At 48.3% G+C, this 22,471-nt stretch overlaps 1 protein-coding gene across 2 annotated transcripts in view; it reads left to right on the plus strand.

Annotated features, from left to right (window-relative positions):
• Nucleotides 1–22,471, plus strand: part of SPAG17 (sperm associated antigen 17) — a 274,579-nt gene that overhangs the window by 161,201 nt on the left and 90,907 nt on the right. For both annotated transcript variants that reach the window (XM_088463601.1, XM_088463602.1), the window contains exons 14-16: nt 13,210–13,431; nt 13,616–13,659; nt 20,807–20,923. In XM_088463601.1, the coding sequence (XP_088319727.1) occupies nt 13,210–13,431; nt 13,616–13,659; nt 20,807–20,923 (383 nt within the window). The remainder of the gene's footprint in view (nt 1–13,209; nt 13,432–13,615; nt 13,660–20,806; nt 20,924–22,471) is intronic.

Consider the following 22,471-nt stretch of genomic DNA (forward strand, 5'->3'; position numbering starts at 1 on the left):
AGATCATTCACTACTACAGCACAGGCAACTAGTGCACATAGATCATTCACTACTACAGCATCACAGGTGACTAGTGCACATAGATCATTCACTACTACAGCATCACAGGTGACTAGTGCACATAGATCATTCACTGCTACAGCACAGGTGACTAGTGCACATAGATCATTCACTACTACAGCAGCACAGGTGACTAGTGCACATAGATCATTCACTACTACAGCATCACAGGTGACTAGTGCACATAGATCATTCACTACTGCAGCACAGGTGACTAGTGCACATAGATCATTCACTACTGCAGCACAGGTGACTAGTGCACATAGATCATTCACTACTACAGCAGCACAGGTGACTGGTGCACATAGATCATTCACTACTACAGCATCACAGGTGACTGGTGCACATAGATCATTCACTACTGCAGCACAGGTGACTAGTGCACATAGATCATTCACTACTACAGCAGCACAGGTGACTGGTGCACATAGATCATTCACTACTGCAGCACAGGTGACTAGTGCAAATAGATCATTCACTACTACAGCAGCACAGGTGACTGGTGCACATAGATCATTCACTACTACAGCATCACAGGTGACTAGTGCACATAGATCATTCACTACTACTGCAGCACAGGTGACTAGTGCAAATAGATCATTCACTACTACAGCAGCACAGGTGACTGGTGCACATAGATCATTCACTACTGCAGCACAGGTGACTAGTGCACATAGATCATTCACTACTACAGCAGCACAGGTGACTGGTGCACATAGATCATTCACTACTGCAGCACAGGTGACTAGTGCACATAGATCATTCACTACTACAGCAGCACAGGTGACTAGTGCAAATAGATCATTCACTACTACAGCAGCACAGGTGACTGGTGCACATAGATCATTCACTACTACAGCATCACAGGTGACTGGTGCACATAGATCATTCACTACTACAGCAGCACAGGTGACTGGTGCACATAGATCATTCACTACTACAGCAGCACAGGTGACTAGTGCACATAGATCATTCACTACTACAGCATCACAGGTGACTAGTGCACATAGATCATTCACTACTGCAGCACAGGTGACTAGTGCACATAGATCATTCACTGCTACAGCACAGGTGACTAGTGCACATAGATCATTCACTACTACAGCAGCACAGGTGACTAGTGCACATAGATCATTCACTACTACAGCATCACAGGTGACTAGTGCACATAGATCATTCACTACTGCAGCACAGGTGACTAGTGCACATAGATCATTCACTACTGCAGCACAGGTGACTAGTGCACATAGATCATTCACTGCTACAGCACAGGTGACTAGTGCACATAGATCATTCACTACTACAGCATCACAGGTGACTAGTGCACATAGATCATTCACTACTACAGCACAGGTGACTAGTGCACATAGATCATTCACTGCTACAGCAGCACAGGTGACTAGTGCACATAGATCATTCACTACTACAGCATCACAGGTGACTAGTGCACATAAATCATTCACTACTACAGCACAGGTGACTAGTGCACATAGATCATTCACTACTACAGCATCACAGGTGACTAGTGCACATAGATCATTCACTACTACAGCACAGGTGACTAGTGCACATAGATCATTCACTACTACAGCACAGGTGACTAGTGCACATAGATCATTCACTACTACAGCACAGGTGACTAGTGCACATAGATCATTCACTACTACAGCACAGGTGACTAGTGCACAAAGATCATTCACTACTACAGCACAGGTGACTAGTGCACAAAGATCATTCACTACTACAGCATAGGTAACTAGTGCACATAGATCATTCACTACTACAGCACAGGTAACTAGTGCACATAGATCATTCACTACTACAGCACAGGTGACTAGTGCACATAGATCTTTCACTACTACAGCATCACAGGTGACTAGTGCACATAGATCATTCACTACTACAGCACAGGTAACTAGTGCACATAGATCTTTCACTACTACAGCATCACAGGTGACTAGTGCACATAGATCATTCACTACTACAGCACAGGTGACTAGTGCACATAGATCATTCACTACTACAGCATCACAGGTGACTAGTGCACATAGATCATTCACTACTACAGCACAGGTGACTAGTGCACATAGATCATTCACTGCTACAGCAGCACAGGTGACTAGTGCACATAGATCATTCACTACTACAGCATCACAGGTGACTAGTGCACATAAATCATTCACTACTACAGCACAGGTGACTAGTGCACATAGATCATTCACTACTACAGCATCACAGGTGACTAGTGCACATAGATCATTCACTACTACAGCACAGGTGACTAGTGCACATAGATCATTCACTACTACAGCACAGGTGACTAGTGCACATAGATCATTCACTACTACAGCACAGGTGACTAGTGCACATAGATCATTCACTACTACAGCACAGGTGACTAGTGCACATAGATCATTCACTACTACAGCACAGGTGACTAGTGCACAAAGATCATTCACTACTACAGCACAGGTGACTAGTGCACAAAGATCATTCACTACTACAGCATAGGTAACTAGTGCACATAGATCATTCACTACTACAGCACAGGTAACTAGTGCACATAGATCATTCACTACTACAGCACAGGTGACTAGTGCACATAGATCTTTCACTACTACAGCATCACAGGTGACTAGTGCACATAGATCATTCACTACTACAGCACAGGTAACTAGTGCACATAGATCTTTCACTACTACAGCATCACAGGTGACTAGTGCACATAGATCATTCACTACTACAGCATAGGTAACTAGTGCACATAGATCATTCAGTACTACAGCACAGGTAACTAGTGCACATAGATCATTCACTACTACAGCACAGGTGACTAGTGCACATAGATCATTCACTACTACAGTACAGGTGACTAGTGCACAAAGATCATTCACTACTACAGCACAGGTAACTAGTGCACATAGATCATTCACTACTACAGCACGGGTCTGTCATGCGCATGCAGGAGACCCGAATAACGACGGCCAAGCCGTCTCGCACCAAAAGGGGCGTGCTGTCGATAGTGATTGACAGCATGCCCCCTTTGGTGGGCGTGTCGGGGGTGTGGCTGCCCAGACGGAGGCGTTCCCATTGGAACACCTACCGTCTGGGGCCGGCCCCACTGACATCACTAGTGATGTCAGTGGGAGTGCTTTTGGCTCTGATAGAGCCAAAAGCACTCCAGGGCTTGCGGCAGCGAGATCCTACCACAAAGGTCTCGTCGCAAGCCCGATGGTCAAGACCATCGCGACCGTCATTTTGGCCGCTCGCTATAGCTGTGGGTGGTCACCCACAGCTATGTGAATGGCCAGGAGGCCGTTACAAAAAGGAGCAGGGACGGCCCTGATTCAGAGCGAGCGCTCTGTCAGAGCGTCCGGCTCTGAATCAGGGCCATAGATCATTCACTACTACAGCACAGGTGACTAGTGCACATAGATCATTTACTACTACAGCACAGGTGACTAGTGCACATAGATCATTCACTACTATAACACAGGTGACTAGTGCACATAGATCATTCACTACTATAACACAGGTGACTAGTGCACAAAGATCATTCACTACTGTACTGTATGTCACGCCCTGGTTTTCGCGGCGTGGAGGTTTGCGGTCCTTACCGGTGAGGGCGCTGTGGTGCAGTCCTTCTGGCGGGGAAACTAGCATGTGGAGACTGGCATTGCGTGTACGCAGAGGTCTGCCAGCGTTGGGCCATCCTGGCAAGGGTAAGTCTAGTGGCGTCTCCGTGTCACGGCTGTCTGGGCGCCACCATGTTGTCTTTGGCCATGTGACATAGCAGGCCAATCGTCTGTGGGTCACCTGCTCTCTCTGGCCTATCACATTCTGTTACTGGCTGTTTAAGGGTGTTTGGAGCGCCCTGTAGTTGCCAGTACAACGTGTTTCCCAGACCTGTGCTCCGGTGCTTCCCCTAGCTCCTTGTCTGCCTTCGGCTCCCTGCAGCCTGCACCGCTTTGCCTTGCCTTGCACTCTGCTGGAGATCACCCTGCACCTTCCACCAGACCCACTCCTGCCTGAACCTGTCTCCTCAGTTAACCCATTTCTGCGCAGCCCTCATCACAGCATTACCAGATTCCCCTTTCAGCCATCATCACAGCATTTCCTGATTCTCCTTTCAGCCATAATCACAGCTTTTCCTGATTCTCCTTTCAGCCATAATCACAGCTTTTCCGGATATCCCTCTCAGCCACTACGTAGCATTCCAGGATATCCACTTCACTCTTAGAGGGGTATTCAATATGAAACGTAAACTTCGCTGTCGAAGTTTACGTTTCATATCGGAGCTTTTACCTGCGTTAAAGTATCGGGCGCGCGCCCCCTTATCCCCGTATTCAATATGAAATTAACGAAAACGGGAGCCTGCGAAGTTGGATTTGCGTAAAGTTACGAATTTTTCCTTAAAAAAATTGTAGGACCCCACTAAAGTTGTAAAAACATGGGGGATCACTATGGGTACCCCTATTTTAGCTTGTAATTGAAAGTAGGGGATTTAAATAGCCGCAGCAGGTAATAATCTATTCTAGAAAACACCTGCCGCTATAATTCTATTCTAGAAAACACCTGCCGCTAATCATCTATTCTAGAATACACCTGCCGCTAATAATCTATTCTAGGATACATCTGCCGCTAATAATCTATTCTAGAATACACCTGCCGCTATAATTCTATTCTAGAATACTCCTGCCGCTAATAATCTATTCTAGAATACACCTGCCGCTAATAGCCTATTCTAGAATACACCTGCCGCTAATAATCTATTCTAGAATACACCTGCCGCTAATAATCTATTCTAGAATACACCTGCCGCTAATAATCTATTCTAGAATACACCTGCCACTAATAACCTATTCTAGAATACACCTGCCGCTAATAATCTATTCTAGAATACACCTGCCACTAATAACCTATTCTAGAATACACCTGCCGCTAATAATCTATTCTAGAATACACCTGCCACTAATAACCTATTCTAGAATACACCTGCCGCTAATAATCTATTCTAGAATACACCTGCCACTAATAACCTATTCTAGAATACACCTGCCGCTAATAATCTATTCTAGGATACATCTGCAGGTAATAATCTATTCTAGAAAACACCTGCCACTAATAACCTATTCTAGAATACACCTGCCGCTAATAATCTATTCTAGGATACATCTGCAGGTAATAATCTATTCTAGAATACACCTGCCGCTAATAATCTATTCTAGAATACACCTGCCGCTAATCATCTATTCTAGAATACACCTGCCGCTAATAATCTATTCTAGGATACATCTGCCGCTAATAATCTATTCTAGAATACACCTGCCGCTATAATTCTATTCTAGAATACTCCTGCCGCTAATAATCTATTCTAGAATACACCTGCCGCTAATAGCCTATTCTAGAATACACCTGCCGCTAATAATCTATTCTAGAATACACCTGCCACTAATAACCTATTCTAGAATACACCTGCCGCTAATAATCTATTCTAGAATACACCTGCCACTAATAACCTATTCTAGAATACACCTGCCGCTAATAATCTATTCTAGAATACACCTGCCGCTAATAATCTATTCTAGAATACACCTGCCACTAATAACCTATTCTAGAATACACCTGCCGCTAATAATCTATTCTAGGATACATCTGCCGCTAATAATCTATTCTAGAATACACCTGCCACTAATAATCTATTCTAGAATACACCTGCCGCTAATAATCTATTCTAGAATACACCTGCCGCTATAAATCTATTCTAGAAAACATCTGCCGCTAATAATCTATTCTAGAATACACCTGCCGCTATAAATCTATTCTAGAATACATCTGCCGCATACTTGCAGAATAGCCCTGAACCTATTTCCCTATTGTTAAACAATTTTTTCCCATTTTTTTTTTTTTTCACCCCAATTATTAAATACATTTTTTGGGGTGTCCCTATTTTTTTAAAAACTTTTTTTGACACAGTTCTTTTTTAAATGTCATTCCCAGGGGTGCAGGCTATTTTTTTTAAGCCTGCACCCCTAAACCCCAATTCTGCACTTTCTTTGGACACCTATTCAATGGTGAAAAGTTATCCCCGTTTTTTATCAAAGACTTTTCGAACCTGCGAAAAGTCTTTCAAATTGAATACGGTGTAAAACTAAAACCTGCGATAATGACGTCATAGGTGCGATATTAATGCAAAAACGATGTTTTCGCTCCCATATTGAATACCCCTGTTACAGTCTATCTGGATTCACCTCATTCATCTCTGTCACTGATCTGTACATTAGTTTATTCCCACTCACTACAGTTCCCTCCTACCACATACAGTATATTAATTTGTTTATTACTTGACTTTAGTTTGGACATTGAGCACACCCGCGGAACGATATAATTAACGATATCGTTCAGCGCCCGGCTCTCTCCCCCATTCCCCAACATGCAGCAATCTGACGATATCGTCAGGTTGGCCTGCATGTTTACCCGATGAACGACAATGACGAACGACCCGCAGGAACGCGCATCGTCATTATCGTTCATTGTTTTGGTGTAAAAAATGGACAATATAGTGAACGACTGAACGATATTGTTATCATTCAGTTGTCCACTTCATCGCCCAGTGTGTACGCACCTTCACAGTTTTCACTGGCCTAATGGATTTGGCTACTGGACAGGAGTCCAGAACAGATTTAGGGCCTGATTCAGAGCCGCTCGTAAGCGGCCGCTCGTTCGTTCCGAGCGATGTTTGCCCAACTGCGCATGCGTATGGATAGTTATATGCATGCGCGAACCAGTCAGTGCGGCCGAAAATCGTTTGTTCGCTAAATAGCGAATGCAAGCTAATTTGAGTGACAGAATGAGGTGTATGTGGGTGGTAACAGGGGAAGGTGCTTGAAAACGGGGAGTGGAGAACAGATCGCAGGCGTGCTTAAAGGTCAAAACGGGCGTTTTAAGGGTGTGCATAATACAGCAGCGTCATTGTCCACGTCACTGGGTTATTTTTTAGCCAGAACTGCTCGCAAAATTGTGGTAGCAAAAACCAACCACAAGAATAGCGAGCAGTTCATACCCTGTTCGATGTACTCGATTAATCTAATAAATAGCGGACATGAGGTAGGATGCGAGCGGCCAGGGGGCGTAGTTTCCCAAAAAACGACCGCAAGTTTTGTTCGCTCGTTCAGACCTAGAGGCCTGAACAGACCGCAAACAGCGAACGGTTCATTTGAATAGCCACCCCTATTTTCTGGACGAGCGAGCGCAAATAGCGACCGGCTCTGAATCAGGCCCTTAATTCAAAGCATGGCTTCCCACCTGGAAAGATTAGAGACCATGCAACAGCAATTAGCACAGTATGTGCAAGAAATGCCTGCAGTTACTTCTGTCTCCACTTCTGTGGAATCTGCCTCTGGAGCTCCTCCTCGTCTGTATTTACCTACACCTGGCAAGTGTGATGGCAATCCTAAACTGTGTCGCCGATTTCTCAACCAGTGTGATGTACATTCTACTTTACAACTCTCCAATTTCCCTACTCCTAAAACCAAAGTGGGCTATATTGTGTCGCTGTTGTCCGGCTCAGCCTTAGATTGGGTTTTCTTTCTCTGGGAGCGATCAGATCCGCTACTGAATAATTACCCAGAATTTTTGACATCATTCAGGAGGATTTTTGATGAGCTCGGAAGAATCACTTCTGCTTCACCCAGTATTATGAATCTGAAACAAGGTATCCGTCCCGTCAGTCATTACGTCACTCAGTTCCAGACGTTGGCATCGGAGCTCAGATGGAACGAAGAAGCCCTATCATCGGCTTTCTGGCACGGACTATCGGATCGTATAAAGGATGATCTAGCCACTCGTGATTTACCCTCTAGTCTTAATGATCTCATTTCCCTCTGCAACAAGGTTGATATACGCTTTAGAGCGCGCCAAGCTGAGATGCACAGAGCTGATCGTGTCAGGCCTCATCCTTAACCTTCTCCTACCCGTCCTCCTCCCTCTCTTACAGATTAAGAACCCATGCAGGTTAATCATACCCATCTTTCTAAAGAACGATAGAGACGCATTCAAAAGAACATTTGTCTATACTATGGAGACACTGGTCACCTGGTGGCTTCTTGTACCCTCAAGCCGGGAAACGCCCGTTCCTAACTAGTCTCGGGGACACTCAGTTAGGAGTAATACTTCCGTCCCCAAAGCATAATGACTCAGTTTTGTCCATTGCTCTGGACATTAAATCTAGTCCTGTATTTGTACCTGCCCTCGTGGATTCTGGGGCAGCAGAACATTTAATGTCCTCTTGTTTGGCAGATAAATTGCCAGTTCCTTGTGTCACCTTGGATCATGCTATCTCCTTGACCTCTATTGATGGTAGACCTATTTTTAATGGAACTGTGTCTAAAAAAACCCCAACCTATTCTAGTTCGTATTGGAGCTTTTCATGTTGAACATATCAGCTTCTTAATCATACCCAAGGCTTCCCATGAGATTATACTCAGATACCCATGGCTGCGTAAGCACAGCCCCAGAATTGATTGGAACACTATGCAAGTTCAGTCATGGAGTGAGGAATGCCAGGGGTCTTGTCTTCCGAAGATCCGACCTGTGAGAAAAATTCAGACGTTAGCGCTTCCATCTATACTTAAAGAATATCAATCATTTACCGATGTTTTCTCTCGAAAGACAGTTAACGTCTTACCTCCTCATAGAGAATGGGATTGTCCTATCGACTTATTACCTGGGAAGATGCCTCCCCGTTTTCCCTACCAGAAACCGACGCCATGTCGGAATACATCCAAAAAAATGTAAGAAAGGGATTTATCCGACCATCTACATTACCTGCTGGAGCGGGGTTTTTCTTTGTTTCTAAAAAGATGGAGACCTGAGACCGTGTATAGATTATAGAGGTTTGAATGATATTACAGTAAAGAACAGATACCCTCTACCATTGATCATTGAATTATGTGACAGAGTCAAGGGATCCACTATATTTTCTAAGTTGGATCTCCGAGGTGCACCTCCACTCCCCCGTTGTTAATGGCCAGCCCCTGTCACCACCCACAAACAGCTTCTCCTGTCACTCACTCTGCTGGGCTGTCTATGCGCAGCGAATGAACGCTTCCCGATCTCTCGCACTGGTTCGTGCACATGCACTGCAATGCGCACACATGATCAGAATGCGAAAATCGGCCAGCTACAAGCCAACGCATCCTAGTGAGCGGGTCTGAGATCATTCACTACTACAGCACAGGCGACTAGTGCACAAAGATCATTCACTACTACAGCACAGGTGACTAGTGCACATAGATCATTCACTACTACAGCACAGGTGACTAGTGCACAAAGATCATTCACTACTACAGCACAGGTGACTAGTGCACATAGATCATTCACTACTACAGCACAGGTGACTAGTGCACAAAGATCATTCACTACTACAGCACAGGTGACTAGTGCACATAGATCATTCACTACTACAGCACAGGTGACTAGTGCACATAGATCATTCACTACTACAGCACAGGTGACTAGTGCACATAGATCATTCACTACTACAGCACAGGTGACTAGTGCACATAGATCATTCACTACTACAGCACAGGTGACTAGTGCACATAGATCATTCACTACTACAGCACAGGTGACTAGTGCACATAGATCATTCACTACTACAGAACAGGTGACTAGTGCACATAGATCATTCACTACTACAGCACAGGTGACTAGTGCACATAGATCATTCACTACTACAGCACAGGTGACTAGTGCACATAGATCATTCACTACTACAGCACAGGTAACTAGTGCACATAGATCTTTCACTACTACAGCACAGGTAACTAGTGCACATAGATCATTCACTACTACAGCATCACAGGTGACTAGTGCACATAGATCATTCACTACTACAGCATCACAGGTGACTAGGGAACAAAGATCATTCACTACTACAGCACAGGTAACTAGTGCACATAGATCTTTCACTACTACAGCATCACAGGTGACTAGTGCACATAGATCATTCACTACTACAGCATCACAGGTGACTAGGGAACAAAGATCATTCACTACTACAGCACAGGTAACTAGTGCACATAGATCTTTCACTACTACAGCATCACAGGTGACTAGTGCACATAGATCATTCACTACTACAGCACAGGTAACTAGTGCACATAGATCATTCACTACTACAGCACAGGTGACTAGTGCACATAGATCATTCTCTACTACAGCACAGGTGACTAGTGCACAAAGATCATTCACTACTACAGCACAGGTAACTAGTGCACATAGATCATTCACTACTACAGCACAGGTGACTAGTGCACAAAGATCATTCACTACTACAGCATAGGTGACTAGTGCACATAGATCATTCACTACTACAGCACAGGTGACTAGTGCACATAGATCATTCACTACTACAGCACAGGTGACTAGTGCACATAGATCATTCACTACTACAGCACAGGTGACTAGTGCACATAGATCATTCACTACTACAGCACAGGTAACTGGTGCACATAGATCATTCACTACTACAGCACAGGTGACTAGTGCACATAGATCATTCACTACTACAGCACAGGTAACTAGTGCACATAGATCTTTCACTACTACAGCACAGGTAACTAGTGCACATAGATCATTCACTACTACAGCATCACAGGTGACTAGTGCACATAGATCATTCACTACTACAGCACAGGTAACTAGTGCACATAGATCATTCACTACTACAGCACAGGTAACTAGTGCACATAGATCATTCACTACTACAGCACAGGTAACTAGTGCACATAGATCATTCACTACTACAGCATCACAGGTGACTAGGGAACAAAGATCATTCACTACTACAGCACAGGTAACTAGTGCACATAGATCATTCACTACTACAGCACAGGTGACTAGTGCACATAGGGCCTGATTCAGAGCCGCTCGTAAGCGGCCGCTCGTTCGCTCCGAGCGATGTGTGCCCAACTGCGCATGCGTATGGATCGTAATACGCATGCGCGAACCAGTCAGTGCTGCCGAAAATCGTGTTCTCGCAAAATAGCGAATGCCTGCTATTTTGAGTGACAGAATGAGGCGTATGTGGGTGTTAACGGGGGAAGATGCTTGAAAACGGGGAGTGGAGATTAGAACGCAGGCGTGCTTAAAGGTCAAAACGGGCATTTTAAGGGTGTGCATAATTAATACAGCAGCGTCATTGACCACGTCACTGGGTTATTTTATAGCCAGAACTGCTCGCAAGATTGTGGTAGCAAAAACCAACCACAAGAATAGCGAGCAGTTCATACGCTGGTCGATGTACTCGATTAATCTAATAAATAGCGGATATGACGTAGGATGCGAGCGGCCAGGGGGCGTATTTTTTCAAAAAACGACCGCAAGTTTTGTTCGCTCGTTCAGACATAGAGGCGTGAACAGACCGCAAAGAGCGAATGGTTGATTTGAATAGCCACCCCTATTTTCTGGACGAGCGAGCGCTAATTGCGTCCGGCTCTGAATCAGGCCCATAGATCATTCACTACTACAACAACACAAGTATCTAGTGCACATAGATCATTTACTACAACAACACAAGTAACTAGTGCACATAGGGCCTGATTCAGAGCCGCTCGTAAGCGGCCGCTCTGAGCGATGTTCGCACAACTGCGCATGCGTATGGGTTTTAGTACGCTTGCGCGAACCAGTCAGTGCAGTCGGAAATTGTGTGTTCGCAAAATAGCGAATGCCTGCTAATTTGAGTGACAGAATGAGGAGTTTGTGGGTGGTAACAGGGGAAGGTGCTTGAAAACGGGGAGTGGAGATCTGAACGCAGGCGTGCCAAAAGGTCAAAACCGGCGTTTTAAGGGTGTGCATAATTAACAAAGCAGCGTCATCGACCACGTCACTTGGTTGTTTCTTAGCCTGAACTGTTCGCATGATTGCGGTAGGAAAATCCTACCACAAGCACTGCGAGCAGTTCATACGCCTTTCTATGTACTCGATTAATCTAATAAATAGCGGAGATGACGTTGGATGCGAGCGGCCAGGGGGCGTCTTTACAAAAAAGCGAGCGCATATTTCGTTCACTCGCTCAGACATTAGAGGCGTCAACAGACCGCAAAGAGCGAGCGCTCAATTTAAATAGCCAGCCCCTTTTTCTGAACGTCCGTTCGCAAATAGCGTCCCGCTCTGAATCAGGCCCATAGATCATTCACTACTACAGCACAGGTGACTAGTGCACATAGATCATTCACTACTACAGCACAGGTGACTAGTGCACATAGATCATTTACTACTACAGCACAGGTGATTAGTGCACATAGATCATTTACTACTACAGCACAGGTGACTAGTGCACATAGATCATTCACTACTACAGCACAGGTGACTAGTGCACAAAGATCATTCACTACTACAGCACAGGTAACTAGTGCACATAGATCATTCACTACTACAGCACAGGTGACTAGTGCACATAGATCATTCACTACTACAGCATCACAGGTGACTAGTGCACAAAGATCATTCACTACTACAGCACAGGTAACTAGTGCACATAGATCATTCACTACTACAGCACAGGTAACTAGTGCACATAGATCATTCACTACTACAGCACAGGTAACTAGTGCACATAGATCATTCACTACTACAGCATCACAGGTGACTAGGGAACAAAGATCATTCACTACTACAGCACAGGTAACTAGTGCACATAGATCTTTCACTACTACAACATCACAGGTGACTAGTGCACATAGATCATTCACTACTACAGCACAGGTGACTAGTGCACAAAGATCATTCACTACTACAGCATAGGTAACTAGTGCACATAGATCATTCACTACTACAGCACAGGTAACTAGTGCACATAGATCATTCACTACTACAGCACAGGTGACTAGTGCACATAGATCATTCACTACTACAGCACAGGTAACTAGTGCACATAGATCATTCACTACTACAGCACGGGTGACTAGTGCACATAGATCATTCACTACTACAGCACAGGTAACTAGTGCACATAGATCATTCACTACAACAACACAAGTTAATAGCGCAGATAGATCATTCACTACTGTAGCACAGGTAACTAGTGCACACAGGTGATTTAGTGTGATTGTTCACTATCATTTCCTCATCTCTGTTATTGTACAGGGCGGCTGTCATTGGAAGAAATCACAAGAGCATTTAAGCTTCTTACATTTGAGAGTCTAACACTGAGCGGATTTGATGAGTTTGGGGAACTGGAGGGTCCAGGGAAGATGCTGAGGGAAGACGGTCACATTCCCTGGGACAACCCAGCGGCGTTTGCACGAGACATGAGCCGGAGTTGGAGTGTCCGCAAAATGTATGAGAAAAGGGCGTGCGATGGCTCAGGTAGGGGATGTGTTTCGGGTGTTTGAGGCCTGCTGGTAGTGTGATTAGTGTTCATGCAGTGCTGGGGACGTCCTGCTGTTATGTCTATTAGGTGTTTTATGTCCTCGTTATGCAAATGTCTAAATAATAATACAGATAAATATTTAGCTGAATTCTGATCGCTGCTCACATTTTCCACCTACAGGGGGCGCTCGTGTAGAGAACCAGGACACAGAGGAGGAGAACAAGGTATAACACATTATTATCATTATTATTATTATTATTTATTTCATGCCTTCCAATTGGCCACATTTTTTCAGGACTGTTGTCAGGGGGTTTGGTGTGGGAGATCTTGGGCACTGATGATGGTTGTCAGGGGGTGTGGTGTGAGAGATCTTGGGCACTGATGATGGTTGTCAGGGGGTTTGGTGTGAGAGATCTTGGGCACTGATGATGGTTGTCAGGGGGTTTGGTGTGGGAGATCTTGGGCACTGATGATGGTTGTCAGGGGGTTTGGTGTGAGAGATCTTGGGCACTGATGATGGTTGTCAGGGGGTTTGATGTGGGAGATCTTGGGCACTGATGATGGTTGTCAGGGGGTGTGGTGTGAGAGATCTTGGGCACTGATGATGGTTGTCAGGAGGTTTGGTGTGAGAGATCTTGGGCACTGATGATGGTTGTCAGGAGGTTTGGTGTGAGAGATCTTGGGCACTGATGATGGTTGTCAGGGGGTTTGGTGTGAGAGATCTTGGGCACTGATGATGGTTGTCAGGGGGTTTGATGTGGGAGATCTTGGGCACTGATGATGGTTGTCAGGCAGTTTGGTGTGAGTGATCGTGGGCACTGATGATGGTTGTCAGGCAGTTTGGTGTGAGTGATCGTGGGCACTGATGATGGTTGTCAGGGGGTGTGGTGTGGGAGATCTTGGGCACTGATGATGGTTGTCAGGGGGTTTGATGTGGGAGATCTTGGGCACTGATGATGGTTGTCAGGCAGTTTGGTGAGAGTGATCGTGGGCACTGATGATGGTTGTCAGGGGGTTTGATGTGGGAGATCTTGGGCACTGATGGTTGTCAGGCAGTTTGGTGTGAGTGATCGTGGGCACTGATGATGGTTGTCAGGGGGTGTGGTGTGGGAGATCTTGGGCACTGATGATGGTTGTCAGGGGGTTTGGTGTGAGAGATCTTGGGCACTGATGATGGTTGTCAGGGGGTTTGGTGTGGGAGATCTTGGGCACTGACTGACTGAGGGCCTGATTTATTACCGATCGTGAATGCGATTACGCACGCAAAGAGCCGATTGTTACGTACTGCGCATGCATATGCATCGCAATCCATGTGCGTGAACCGGCCACTGCAACAGTACCACACAGACCTATTGCACAGTGATTGACAGGAAGTGCCATTCGTGGGTGGTGACAGGGGGGTGGTCAGCGAAACACAGGCGTGTCAGTGTGTTTAAACGCCGTTACAGGGGTGTGCGATGCCATAGTGTGCGCTGAAGTTAGCAATTCCTGAGTAAGGTCAGAGCTTGTGTGCGGCAGTGTGCAGCCTCCTATGTGAGCGGCAGTGTGTGGCCTCCTATGTGAGCGGCAGTGTGCGGCCTCCTATGTGAGCGGCTGTGCATCAGTGTGCAGCCTCCTATGTGAGCGGCTGTGCGTCAGTGTGCGGCTTCCTATGTGAGCGGCTGTGCGTGAGTGTACGGCGTCCTATGTGAGTGGCTGTGCATCAGTGTACGGCGTCCTATGTGAGAGGCTGTGCGTCAGTGTAGGCCTCCTATGTGAGTGGCTGTGCGGCAGTGTAGGCCTCCAATGTGAGCGGCTGTGCGTCAGCGCGCGGCCTCCTATGTGAGTGGCTGTGCTTCAGCCTGTGGCCTCCTATGAGAGCGGCTGTGCGTCAGTGTGCGGCCTCCTATATTAGCGGCTGTGCATCTGTGTACGGCCTCCTATGTGAGCAGCTGTGCGTCAGCCTGTGGCCTCCTATGAGAGCAGCTGTGCGTCAGTGTGCGGCCTCCTATGTGAGCAACTGTGCGGCAGTGTGCGGCCTCCTATGTGAGTGGCTGCGCGATAGTGTGCGGCCTCCTATGTGAACGGCAGTGTGCGGCCTACTATGCGAGCGGCTGTGCGACAGTGTGCGGCCTCCTATGTGAGCGGCAGTGTGCGGCCTCCTATGTGAGCGGCAGTGTGCGGCTTCCTATGTGAGCGGCAGTGTTCGGCCTCCTACGTGAGCGGCTGTGCGACAGTGTGCGGCTTCCTATGTGAGCGGCAGTGTGCGGCCTCCTATGTGAGCGGCAGTGTGCGGCCTCCTATGTGAGCGGGTGTGCGACAGTGTGCGGCCTCCTATGTGAGCGGCTGTCCGACAGTGGGCGGCCTCCTATGTGAACGGCTGTGCGACAGTGTGCGGCCTCCTATGTGAGCGGCAGTGTGCGGCCTCCTATGTGAGAGGCTGTGCGACAGTGTGCGGCCTCCCATGTGAGCGGCAGTGTGCGGCCTCCCATGTGAGCGGCAGTGTGCGGCCTCCCATGTGAGCGGCAGTGTGCGGCCTCCCATGTGAGCGGCAGTGTGCGGCCTCCCATGTGAGCGGCAGTGTGCGGCCTCCCATGTGAGCGGCAGTGTGCGGCCTCCCATGTGAGCGGCAGTGTGCGGCCTCCCATGTGAGCGGCAGTGTGCGGCCTCCCATGTGAGCGGCAGTGTGCGGCCTCCCATGTGAGCGGCAGTGTGCGGCCTCCCATGTGAGCGGCAGTGTGCGGCCTCCCATGTGAGCGGCAGTGTGCGGCCTCCCATGTGAGCGGCAGTGTGCGGCCTCCCATGTGAGCGGCAGTGTGCGGCCTCCCATGTGAGCGGCAGTGTGCGGCCTCCCATGTGAGCGGCAGTGTGCGGCCTCCCATGTGAGCGGCAGTGTGCGGCCTCCCATGTGAGCGGCAGTGTGCGGCCTCCCATGTGAGCGGCAGTGTGCGGCCTCCCATGTGAGCGGCAGTGTGCGGCCTCCCATGTGAGCGGCAGTGTGCGGCCTCCCATGTGAGCGGCAGTGTGCGGCCTCCCATGTGAGCGGCAGTGTGCGGCCTCCCATGTGAGCGGCAGTGTGCGGCCTCCCATGTGAGCGGCAGTGTGCGGCCTCCCATGTGAGCGGCAGTGTGCGGCCTCCCATGTGAGCGGCAGTGTGCGGCCTCCCATGTGAGCGGCAGTGTGCGGCCTCCCATGTGAGCGGCAGTGTGCGGCCTCCCATGTGAGCGGCAGTGTGCGGCCTCCCATGTGAGCGGCAGTGTGCGGCCTCCCATGTGAGCGGCAGTGTGCGGCCTCCCATGTGAGCGGCAGTGTGCGGCCTCCCATGTGAGCGGCAGTGTGCGGCCTCCCATGTGAGCGGCAGTGTGCGGCCTCCTATGTGAGCGGCTGTGCGACAGTGTGCGGCCTCCTATGTGAGCGGCAGTGTGCGGCCTCCTATGTGAGCGGCTGTGCGACCGTGTGCAGCCTCCTATGTGAGCGCAAGTGTGCGGCTTCCTATGTGAGCGGCTGTGCGTCAGTGTGCGGCCTCCTATGTGAGCGGCTGTGCTTATGTGAGTGGCGGAGCGTCTGTGTACGCAGCCACGATCAGTGACACACGCGACGCTCCCATAATACGCCCATAAGTCGGACCATCTCCGTGCTGCGCTGTCACCCCCGTCACCACCTACATACGCCCTAATTCTCACTACACTTCTTCATGCATGTGCCCGACATCGGGGCGCATGCCCAGTGTGACTTAGACGCATGGGCAGTAGCAACACATCGCCCCACTACGTCACAAATCGGCAGTGCGTCCAGTTGGGCGCTGTGTGCGGTGACCAGGCGCGTGCAGGGAGCACCAGCTGCATTTCCAGATAGAGAATCTGTGCCGGGGATCTAATAAACATATTGTATGTGACGGTGACTGAAGCGGGGCTCTGTGTATCGCGTCCCCCGTGCCCCCCATATCTCAGTGACCGTGCAGTAGGTGGCCAGTTGCCCCCAGTGTGCATTTGGCTGGAAGAGCTCAGACACTGGTGGTAAACACCTGTCATCCATGCAGCCCGGACCCTCCCTATAAATAACTCACAGGCTGCACATAATTACTAGCAGGACAGGGAAAAGCATAACCTAACAATACAAATATTCCCATTATGGGGCCATAAAGCAATGAGGGGAAGGGGCCGCTTGGCAGCGGATCGGTGCAGCTCGGCCGGTTCCCAGCTGGTTACAATATAATGTTGGGCTCAGAGATTACCCGTCCTGCGCTAGTGATGGATGGAGCCGGCAGTGGGAACCGACCAGAACTGCTTTTTCATTTTCTTTTCCATGTGTAATCAGCGATGATAAAAGGCAAATAGCAAAGGGTCCGACAATAGTTACAGGGAGAATAACAAAATGTCTAATGTGTAATATCCTAAAATATATGATGAGAAGAAAAATATGTTCCCAAAATATTCCACCTGAACTGTGTGCCAAGGCACAGTGTGTCCACTTATGTGTGTCACGGAATATGTATGTATACACTGTGTCACCCTGTGTGTCCCGGGATATGTGTGTATACACTGTGTCACCCTGTGTGTCCCGGGATATGTGTGTACACTGTGTCACCCTGTGTGTCCCGGGATATGTGTGTACACTGTTACCCTGTGTGTCCCGGGATATGTGTGTGTGTACACTGTGTTACCCTGTGTGCCCCGGGGTATGTGTGTGTATACACTGTGTCACCCTGTGTGTCCCAGGATATGTGTGTAGACTGTGTCACCCTGTGTGTCCCGGGATATATGTGTGTGTAGACTGTGTCACCCTGTGTGTCTCGGGATATGTGTGTTACCCTGTGTGCCCCGGGGTATATGTGTGTGTATACACTGTGTCACACTGTGTGTCCCAGGATATGTGTGTAGACTGTGTCACCCTGTGTGTCCCGGGATATATGTGTGTGTAGACTGTGTCACCCTGTGTGTCTCGGGATATGTGTGTACACTGTGTGACCCGGGATATGTGTGTGTGTACACTGTGTCACCCTGTGTGTCCCGGGATATGTGTGTGTGTACACTGTGTCACCCTGTGTGTCCCGGGATATGTGTGTGTGTACACTGTGTCACCCTGTATGTCCCGGGATATGTGTGTGTGTACACTGTGTCACCCTGTGTGTCCCGGGATATACGTGTGTGTAGACTGTGTCACCCTGTGTGTCCCGGGATATACGTGTGTGTAGACTGTGTCACCCTGTGTGTCCCGGGATATACGTGTGTGTAGACTGTGTCACCCTGTGTGTCCCGGGATATGTGTGTACACGGTGTTACCCTGTGTGTCCCGGGATGTGTGTATACACTGTGTCACCCTGTGTGTCCCGGGATGTGTGTATACACTGTGTCACCATGTGTGTCCCGGGATGTGTGTATACACTGTGTCACCATGTGTGTCCCGGGATATGTGTGTACACTGTGTCACCCTGTGTGTCCCGGGATATGTGTGTACACTGTGTTACCCTGTGTGCCCCGGGGTATATGTGTGTGTATACACTGTGTCACCCTGTGTCCCCCAGGATATGTGTGTAGACTGTGTCATCCTGTGTGTCCCGGGATATATGTGTGTGTAGACTGTGTCACCCTGTGTGTCTCGGGATATGTGTGTACACTGTGTGACCCGGGATATGTGTGTGTGTACACTGTGTCACCCTGTGTGTCCCAGGATATGTGTGTGTGTGTACAGTGTGTCACCCTGTGTGTCCCGGGATATGTGTGTGTGTACACTGTGTCACCCTGTGTGTCCCGGGATATGTGTGTGTGTACACTGTGTTACCCTGTGTGTCCCGGGATATGTGTGTGTGTACACTGTGTCACCCTGTGTGTCCCGGGATATACGTGTGTGTAGACTGTGTCACCCTGTGTGTCCGGGGATATGTGTATACACTGTGTCACCCTGTGTGTCCCGGGATATGTTTGTAGACTGTGTCATCCTGTGTGTCTCGGGATATGTGTGTGTGTGTACACTGTGTCACCCTGTGTGTCTCGGGATATGTGTATACACTGTGTCACCATGTGTGTCCCGGGATATGTGTGTACACTGTGTCACCATGTGTGTCCCGGGATATGTGTGTACACTGTGTCACCATGTGTGTCCCGGGATATGTTTGTAGACTGTGTCATCCTGTGTGTCCCGGGATATGTGTGTGTGTGTACACTGTGTCACCCTGTGTGTCTCGGGATATGTGTATACACTGTGTCACCCTGTGTGTCCCGGGATATGTGTGTACACTGTGTCACCATGTGTGTCCCGGGATTTGTGTGTGTGTACACTGTGTCATCCTGTGTGTCCTGGGATATGAGTGTGTGTGTACACTGTGTCACCCTGTGTGTCTCGGGATATGGGTATACACTGTGTGACCGTGTGTGTCCCAGGATATGTGTATACACTGTGTCACCCTGTGTGTCCCGGGATATGTGTGTAGACTGTGTCACCCTGTGTGTCCCGGGATATGTGTGTAGACTGTGTCACCCTGTGTGTCCCGGGATATGTGTGTGTGTACACTGTGTCACCCTGTGTGTCCCGGGATGTGTGTGTACACTGTGTCACCCTGTGTGTCCCAGGACAAGTGTGTACACTGTGTCACCCTGTGTGTCCCAGGACAAGTGTGTACACTGTGTCACCCTGTGTGTCCCGGGATGTGTGTGTGTGTGTGTGTGTGTGTACACTGTAACCCTGTGTGTCCCGGGATATGTATGTGTGTACACTGTGTCACCCTGTGTGTCCCGGGATATGCGTGTACACTGTGTCACCATGTGTGTCCCGGGATATGCGTGTACACTGTGTCACCCTGTGTGTCCCGGGATATGTGTGTATACACTGTGTGTCCCGGGATATGAGTGTACACTGTGTCACCCTGTGTGTCCCGGGATATGTGTGTATACACTGTGTCACCCTGTGTGTCCCGGGATATGAGTGTACACTGTGTCATCCTGTGTGTCCCGGGATATGAGTGTACACTGTGTCATCCTGTGTGTCCCGGGATATGAGTGTACACTGTGTCATCCTGTGTGTCCCGGGATATGAGTGTACACTGTGTCATCCTGTGTGTCCCGGGATATGAGTGTACACTGTGTCATCCTGTGTGTCCCGGGATATGAGTGTACACTGTGTCATCCTGTGTGTCCCGGGATATGAGTGTACACTGTGTCATCCTGTGTGTCCCGGGATATGAGTGTACACTGTGTCATCCTGTGTGTCCCGGGATATGTGTGTACACTGTGTCATCCTGTGTGTCCCGGGATATGAGTGTACACTGTGTCATCCTGTGTGTCCCGGGATATGAGTGTACACTGTGTCACCCTGTGTGTCCGTGGATATGTGTGCGAGTGTAAATTGATGACTAGCAGTAACCAGTAACCGTGCCTCCGCCTTGTCTCCTTGCAGGATTTCAGAGGGTCCAAGACCCCGCAGGCCGACCTTACAGATATTTGTGGGACGCAGAAAAGATGTCTGAGTGACTGGTGCTATACTGAACACTACGACCCCGCCCTTCTCGCACAGGTACCAGGCTGCGCCCCCCTAATAGCTGCATGTTAACATCTACGGGGATCATTCATTTAGACCTGGCCAGTAACTGAGCAGAGACGTCTGCAGATAGGCCCCATGTAATATTGGCCACTAATAGCGTAAATGAGTGTATTGTCAGTAGTTATTGTGTGATCATAGTACTGTGACATTACTCCAGGTGTTACCCCCGCGCACAGTTACTCAGCACAAGGACTGGTAATGGTATGCATGTAGGTCTTATACTGTATGTATCAGGTCAGATATAATATCTGGCCTGACTGATTGTACTGCTGCCAAGCCTATATACCTATCCTGTAGTACACCCATCCAGCCTATATACCTGTCCTGTAATACACCCTTCCAGCCTATATACCTGTCTTGTTATAAACCCTTCCAGCCTATATACCTATACTGTAATACTCCCTTCCAGCTTATATACCTGTCTTGTAATAAACTCTTCCAGCCTATATACCTGTACTGTAATAAACCCTTCCAGCCTATATACCTGTACTGTAATACACCCTTCCAGCCTATATACCTGTCTTGTTATAAACCCTTCCAGCCTATATACCTATACTGTAATACTCCCTTCAAGCTTATATACCTGTCTTGTAATAAACTCTTCCAGCCTATATACCTGTACTGTAATAAACCCTTCCAGCCTATATACCTGTACTGTAATACACCCTTCCAGCCTATATACCTTGTGACCGGACGCCTTTCGCCTAGGCCGTCCCTGGTCACGGGTTAGCGCTTTTGGACTCCCACTCACCGTCAGTGACCGCCTGTCACTGACTCCGCCCACTGCGCCGTGGGCGTTTAACGATGCTGCCACCACCAAACTCTACCATCGGCGTTTGGAACCGCTTACTAGGTACACTCAGGCTCCTGCCTCGGAACCTGGAACCACTTCTGCTGCGTATGCTTTTGACTAACTGCGGACACACCTCCTGTTTGGTGTCGGCTGTTCCCACCTGATCCCTCGCAATGGACCAGGTCTGCACGGTAGCTGGCAGAGGGCTTGAACTTGGAGACGCTGAGCTCTTACCCAGAACAGCAGGAGAACGGAATAGCGTTTTGGCGCAATTCTGTTGGTCGCAGGATTGAGGCAGTTGAAGTAAAAGGCAAACGGTGTTTATTTGCTCAATGTCTTAAAGAAGACCTTCCCTTCCGTCTGAAGGGGAATATCACACAGAAATCAAACAGCAATTCTCCACAAAGGATTTTCAAAGATGTACCACATACAGGAATCTTATCAGCAGGTCTCCTCCTCATAGAAGTTACAGGGTTGTACCACATACAGGGCTCACAGTCCCTCTTTTTATGTCATTCTTACACACAACATCACAGGGGGGCAAATCCACCCTGTGCTCCTTCTAGCCAATCATTCTAGCTCAGAAAACATAAATTAAACAACATATTACATTTCAAAGGAGTCTCTCAATATCCTCCTTCCTAATCCACCAACACAAACTGATTTATCATACATTATACTGTCTCCTATAATGTTGGTATAACATGTCACAGGAAATAGTAAATGAC

Source organism: Taudactylus pleione, unplaced genomic scaffold (assembly GCF_031769625.1).
Source record: "Taudactylus pleione unplaced genomic scaffold, aTauple2 ptg001412l, whole genome shotgun sequence".
Lineage (NCBI taxonomy): Eukaryota > Metazoa > Chordata > Amphibia > Anura > Myobatrachidae > Taudactylus > Taudactylus pleione.